This window comes from Babylonia areolata, chromosome 29 (genome assembly GCF_041734735.1).
Source record: "Babylonia areolata isolate BAREFJ2019XMU chromosome 29, ASM4173473v1, whole genome shotgun sequence".
NCBI classification, from domain to species: domain Eukaryota; kingdom Metazoa; phylum Mollusca; class Gastropoda; order Neogastropoda; family Buccinidae; genus Babylonia; species Babylonia areolata.
Window position 1 is genome coordinate 36,249,148 of NC_134904.1, and position 7,500 is coordinate 36,256,647.

The 7,500-nt window shown below is 41.6% G+C and overlaps 1 protein-coding gene across 1 annotated transcript in view; it reads right to left on the reverse strand.

The window, feature by feature from the left end:
• LOC143274658 (uncharacterized) overlaps positions 1 to 6,264 on the reverse strand; it is an 11,738-nt gene extending 5,474 nt beyond the window's left edge. The window contains exons 1-3 of the mRNA XM_076578531.1: positions 5,642 to 6,264; positions 4,474 to 4,646; positions 1,230 to 2,301 (exon numbers count right to left, since the gene is read on the reverse strand). Of these exons, the coding sequence (XP_076434646.1) occupies positions 1,230 to 2,301; positions 4,474 to 4,646; positions 5,642 to 5,672 (1,276 nt within the window). The 5' untranslated portion in view covers positions 5,673 to 6,264. The remainder of the gene's footprint in view (positions 1 to 1,229; positions 2,302 to 4,473; positions 4,647 to 5,641) is intronic.
• Positions 6,265 to 7,500: the final 1,236 nt, after the last annotated feature.

The following is a 7,500-nucleotide window of genomic DNA, read 5'->3' on the forward strand; positions in this document are numbered from 1 at the left end:
TGTGTGGGTGTATATGTGAATGTGTGTCTTCACATCTATTTGCTTATTTATCTTTTTTTTTTCTTTTTTTTCCTGCGTGCAGTTTTATTTGTTTTTTTCCAATCGAAGTGGGTTTTTCTACAGAATTTTGCCAGGAACAACCCTTTTGTTGCCGTGCGTTCTTTTACGTGCGCTTAGTGCATGCTGCACACGGGACCTCCGTTTATCGTCTCATCCGAATGACTGGCGTCCAGACCACCACTCAAGGTCTAGTGGAGGGGGAGAAAATATCGGCGGCAGAGCCGTGATTCGAACCAGCGCGCTCAGATTCTCTCGCTGCCTAGGCGGACGCGTTACCTCTAGGCCATCACTCCACATATCTAGTTAACTTAAAAAAATTAAGAGGGTAATTATCTTACGGTTGAAAGTAAAAATTTGTGTCGAGTTCTTCATTTTGCAAGGAAATGAATATGTCCGTCAGATCTCTCTCTCTCTCTCTCTCTCTCTCTCTCTCTCTCTCTTCTCTCTATCATTATTATTATATTGTTGTTGCTGGTGCTATAGATTACTGTTTTTTTCTTATTATTATTATCATTATGATATTGTTGTAGTAGCAGTAGATGTAGCAGTGTTAACAAAATTATTATTTTTGTGTCGTTATCGTTAATGTTGTTATTGTTATTGTTGTCACAAGGACAGATTGGAAGACTGGGCGATGCCTAAAATCTTTATCCTTGAGTAATAAAGTTTTTGAATCTCTCTCTCTCTCTCTCTCTCTCTCTCTCTCTCTCTCTCTCTCTCTCTCTCTCTCTCTGTCCTTGTGTCTGCCTCTCTGTTTCTGTCACTCTCTTTCTCTGCCTCTGTTTGTCTGTCTGTCTTGTTTTTTTCTCTGTCTGTCTTCTCTTAATCTTCATATCACCAATGCAGTGTCTTTGCCAAACAAATCAAAACTGTCAACAACGACCAAAAAAAGGAAAGAATGATGATAATATCATATCTGAAAGACCAGCGCGCAAACAACAACAAAACAATGACATACACATTAACAACAACAGGGATATATATAGCACCACCAACAACAATATCATAATGATAATAATAATAAGAAGAAAAAAACCAGTAATCTATAGCACCAGCAACAACAATATGATAATAATGATAATGATAAGAAGAATGATGATGATGGATATCATCACCATCAGCATCATCATCGTGACAACAATAACGACGCCACATCTGTATTCACCTACCTGCTTGCCGGCGGTTTCTTCCAGAGCGTCTGTACCCGGAACCGGAAATGACTTCATCGACGGCTGACAGGCTGTCCGCAAAGAACGGAACGAACTGGCTGACACTGATGACGTCACTGCGGGAAGAGAGAGGGGGAGCAGAGGAGGCTGGTCCGCCATGGGAGTGACAACCATCCGTTCCCAGAGAGAGGCCTGAGCACGCGCGTGCGTCTGGGTCAAATGCGGTGCCGTGTGCACAAACCATGGGCGTGGCTTTCTTGTCCAGACACCAGTAGAAGCGCGTGCAGTTGGTGGGATGACCAAAGAAGCCAGACTCTTGGGGGCAGACGAAGAGATCTTCGGACGCTGTTTGTCTTGGAGTATGAAACGAGGCTTTTGAATACCGTACTAAGCTATCTTGTTCTTCAAATGGTGTCTGTTTTGAAAGATCTGGTGAGGGTTCCTTTGAGTAACGTAATGGTACATCTTCTTTAGACGCGGTCTGAGGTGATAATGTATCGCCATCCTCTTCACCTACTGTTTCTTTTCCGAGAGGACCATCCGATGACTTGTACAAGGGGGAAGTTTCGATCTGGTGGTGTGCAGTTTGCTTTTCGTTTTTTATGTGGTTATCAGCATGATCTGTTTCAGCTGTTTGCCCAGATTTTGAAACACCACCGGTCTGGTCTCCGTAGGTTTTGAGCGGTACAGTTGATGATATTCTTGGTTTGGCATTACTGGTTTCAGTTTCGTTTTCGTAATTTCTTTCAGTAAACGTCTTCTGTGATTTTGCTGGCTCGAGATCTTGGGTGACGGATCTCCTGGTAGCTGAAGAGGACGGACCTTTTGTAGAGACGCTTGAGAGATTTTGAGATGCTGCATGTTTTGGATCTGAGTTAGAAACGGACAGCTCGGGCGAGTCTGTTCCGGCTGGTTTTTCCTGATCAGTTGATGATGGCTGTGATGTTTTGTGTGCTGAAAGCGGCACTGAGACGTCATCATCATCATCATCATCATCAGTGGAGCTGGGAGAGTAGTCAACAACCACCGTTCTCCTGGTAGCTTCGGCGGTTGTTTCTGATGTTTGTGTGATCTGCAACAACAGTACATCAATTTGCAGGATGTCAGTGCCTTCGGCTGCCATTAACAGTCTGTGTATCAGTTCGCTATTGTCGTTAAAACATGTGCGCGCGTGCAGCTAAAAGCTGCTATAAGAATATGAAACTAAAATACGAATAATACGATCCACTGCTAAGACCTTTCAGGGTTGGTTTTTATAAGCTTTAGATTTGAGTACAGGTGATAGTAAAAACAAACCAGCAATCAAACTGATTGACGATGGAAAAGCAAACGGGTAAGGTTTGCTGCGTGTTTCGTAACATTGTTACCATGTAAGTCTGTCTGTCTGTCTCTCTGTCTGTCTCTGTCTCTCTCTCTCTCTGTCTCTCTGTCTCTGTCTCTGTCTGTCTCTCTCTCTGTCTCTGAGATCACCAGCTCAATGCGAGTTCGAGCTAAGAGTGAGAGACAGAAAAATGCAGAGATACGTAGCACTAAAAGGCTTAACAAACAAACCAACCGACCAACCAACCAACCGACCTATCAGCCAACCGGACAGACAAAATTAACTGCCTTCACCCCCACACCCCCATCTCAATCTCTGCGATCAGTGCTCCCAGTTTCAAACGTTCCAATGTCGGCCGCCGCTAAAGTTTACCTGTCGTTGGACCTTACACATTAAACACTCACCATCCTTCGCTTCGTCAAAATCCCTGCACTCAGCTAGCTATTCAAGTCTCTCTTTAACCCTTACCTCTTTCCAATACAGCAACACCCCCCCCCCCTCCCCTACCTCCACCCCCCTTCTTTCTGTCTGTCAGTCCATAGTTTCTCCACCCTTCCATGTAATAATAATAATAATAATAATAATAATAATAATAATAATAATAATAATAATGGATCCTTATATAGCACACTATCCAGAAATCTGCTCTAGGTGCTTTACAAAAACGCTTTTGATAACATAAAACATTATATCTATGTTACATACACAAACCAAAATGTGACCACACACACACACACACACGCACGCACGCACGCACGCACACACACACACACTGCATACGTACATTTTAACATACATGTGTATCTAACAGCTACCCTAACACATACACACACATAGGCAGGCACATACTTACATAAACACACGCACACACAATACACATTCATATACATGCATGTAGTTGTCGGCCTGCCACAACTGAACTTATTGCTGAGGGAAAAGGTGAGTTTTGAGACGAGATTTAAAAGATGCGAGGGAATCAGAATGACGGAGGTTATCAGGGAGCTTGTTCCACGTCTATTTTAATAGTTCTTATGATCCAGATTTAGGCTATGCATGAGTTTGGGTGAAAGCGCTTTGTCTCCACGAAAGACTCAAGCGCCATATAGATGCACTGTTTATTTATTCATCCAATCATCTATCTATCTATCTATCTATCTATCTGTCTGTCTGTCTGTCTGTCTGTCTATCTACCTGTCTTTTTGTTTACTAATTATTTTATCATTCTATTTATCAAAATTACTATTTTATTTATCTATCCATCTATCTATCTATCTATCTATCTATCTATCTATTTATCTGTCTGTCTGTCTATCTATCTATCTATCTATCTATTTATCTATCTATCTGCCTGTCTATCTATCTATCTGTCTGTCTTTTTATTTACTAATTATTTTATCATTCTATTTATCAAAATTACTATTTTATTACTACTGCTGCTACTACTACTACTACTGTCATTATTATCATTATTATTTATCAAAATTACTATTTTATTATCATTACTATTACTGCTACCACTGTTACTACTACTACTACTACTAGTACTGTCATTATTATCATTATTATTTATCAAAATTACTATTTTTTTTATTATTACTATTACTACTACCACTGTTACTACTACTACTACTACTACTACTACTACTAGTAGTAGCACTGTCATTATTATCATTATTATTTATCAAAATTACTATTTTATTATTATTACTATTACTGCTACCACTGTTACTACTACTACTACTACTGCTACTAGTACTGTCATTATTATCATTATTATTTATCAAAATTACTTTTTTATTATTATTACTATTACTGCTACCACTGTTACTACTACTACTACTACTACTACTACTACTACTACTACTACTACTGTCATTATCATTATTATTATTATTATTATTGTAACGTCACAAAACCCCAAACCTGCAAACACAGCCCCTGGCTGGGAACAAACACGCCGATGGGGCACGTGTTCAGAACGGGCTCCCCACCCACACAACGGAAGAAGTGGGTGTCGACATCCGGGTGGGGAAAAGTACCCGACTCCGCTGGGCACACGAACGCTTTCTCGCCTTGCACGTTGTGGTGGAGAAGACCTGAAAAGTAAAGTGTATAATATAGATAGATAGATAGAATATGTGTGTGTGCGTGTGTGTGTGTGTGTGTGTGTGTGTGTGTGTGTGTGTGTGTGTGTGTGTGTGTGTGTTTCTGTACTTGTCAGAGAATGTGTGAGTTTGCTTGCTTGTGTGTGTGTGTGTGTGTGTGTGTGTGTGTGTGTGTGTGTGTGTGTGCTTGCTTGCGCCTGTTTGTCTGTCTCCATGTCTGTGTATTTGGTAGTGTGTGTGTGTGTGTGTGTGTGTGTGTGTGTGTGTGTGTGTGTGTGTGTGTGTGTGTGTGTTTGACCAACCGCATGAGAAGCGAAGTTTTAAAATAATAAATAAAGAAATAAAGTTATGTATGTACTGAATTTGAATTATAAAAAAACAACAACAGAAGTTAGGAACTTGCAAAACAGTGCTGTTGACAATGTTGTGTATGGATATCGGAATTCGGAAGAAATCAAAACTGCAAAGCAAAAGATGAATAATTATGTGTGCCACAGAGACCAACATTAAATTACCCTTCTGCTATGGTTCGGGTCTAGATACTGTCTTCGGAAGGGTAGACTAGAAAGAAGATGAGGACGAGGACGACAATAACAATCACTATCACCATTAGTAATAATTATGCGGCCAGAAACAATAACTTTTGCAGAGTGGTAATCTGCAGGAGGCTGTGTGAAAGAAGCACCGCGTTTTCAATCAATCAAGTTAAAACAGTACGTGAACAACAGCGACAACAACAACAATAGCAAAAAGAACCAGGATTACAACATCGTCAATGGCAAAAACATTACCAGTGGTACTTTTTTCTGCCACTTCTACTATCACCACAACAACTAATACTACTGCTACTGTTGCTGCTGCTCACAGCTGCTGCTACTACTACTTATGCTGCTGCTGCTGCTAAAAAGAAAACTAAAGAGGAAGAAGAAGAACAACAACAACAACAACAGCAAAATCACTAGAGAAGGAAAATAAAGCTCACTTACCCAAGCATAGAAGAAATGACCAGTGCACCATCTCTGCCTTTGAACTGGATTAATTAAGATGCGAGCAGGTCCTGAGACACAATTAACAAAATTTAATGTTCCCCCCTCCAGTCAAAAGCTTTGTCAGAGCCACTGTAACTGAAAGGTATGAGCTTATACGGAAACCGTGCTCAGTTTGCAGCGCAGCTGACGAATATGCTGCAGGTTGATTTATACAGGTTTAAAAGTTTTTACTTTTTGACTTTTCTTTTCATAAAACACAAATTTTTGATTTTCACAATGGCTTTTGCTCAATGTATAGCATCCTGACCCACCGAGAGAACTGTGATTTATGTTACAATGGGTTGTATCGTTTAGCGGTAGTTAGCTATTCCTGAGTCTCGTGCGAACGTACAAAAAATGGAGCTTTTTTTCCCCCCCTCTCCAACATTCAGTCTACTGATTATTTATAACACGTTCTTTCAGCATGCATCAGCATGTTTTCTTGACTTTTCACGTCTATAAACCTATGTTTCGATTCAGACTAAAGATTTATTGCGTTTCCAAGAAAGTTACACTCTTTAGATTTAATACACACACTCCGATTTCTCCACGACCGAACCACTTCTATTGAGTAAGCTCCAGTTTTGCTGAAGAACGTGCCAAAAAAAAAAAGGGGGAGAGAAAACTTGTTCGTCTGCTCAGAATGGAAGGAGGGCAAGAGTGATCGTTCCTTATAAAGCTTTGGGCACCTCCTGGTTTGTGTGGGGTTTTTTTGTTTCTCTCTCTCTCTCTCTCTCTCTCTCTCTCTCTGTCCTTGCCCAAACACCGACCATTGGACACACCTTGAATCCATGCAGTTTTGAGCAAGAAGATTGTGTGTGGAAAAGATTACAAGTCGGAAGACAAGAGTGCACGCGCAAGTTCATGAGGAAGCACAGGGGACTAGGGGGAGGGTGCAGCCGTGGGGGGTGGATGGTGTGGTGGTGGCTGGATTGAGGACGTGGGAGCAGGTGAGGGCCGGGAGAGGGTGGGAGGAGGGTGGAGGAGGGGAGGGGGGGGGGGGTTAGTGCAGATGCGGAAGTTCAGGAAATTTTGACAGCCCTGTGCGAATGTGTGATTTGGAAAGGGAGGCAACAGAAAATCCATTGGGCGGGGGTCCGTCAAAAAGCAGCCGAGATACCGATTGGGTCCATCCAGCCGACATTGTTTGTTTGCATTGCAAGGCGTGGCCAGATTGGGCAAGGAGAACGGAGCAGGATGTCGTCTCTTTCACTTTCCGTCCAAATAACACGCGGGTGTTTAATGGCGGTCATTTTTAGGCAGGGCCGTGCTAAGCGGTGTTCGTTTGAGACAAGGGACTGATCAAACTGAATTGGGACTGGACAAGAAAAATAGGAAGGGGCCTTTCTGGGTTTGTCATGGCCTTGGTGTTTGGCTTGCTGCAAAAGCAGCACGATGAATTGATGCTCTTTCATATAATCTAGTAAGGCTTCAAGTTCATACGGTGCTGTCTTCTCTCTCGCTCTCTCTCTCTCTCTCTCTCTCTCTCTCTCTCTATCTATCTATCTATCTATCTATCTGTCTGTCTGTCTGTCTGCCTGGCAGGCTGGCTGTCTGACTATTATACACTATCTGTATTAATCCGTCCGTCTGCCCCGGTCCGTCTGTCTCAGTGTCTGTCTGTCAGTCTGTCTGTCTTTCTTTCATCATCATCATCAGTCGTTTATGGATATCAGGATTACCATCAAATAATTGATGGCCTGTCATTCAAACTTTTCTTCTTCCTTTTTTTTTGTTTTTTTCTTTTTTTTTGTTTTTTTGATAACAGTTCTTTGCAATGTAATAGACATGGCAGAGTTGTAATTACGATAATTCAA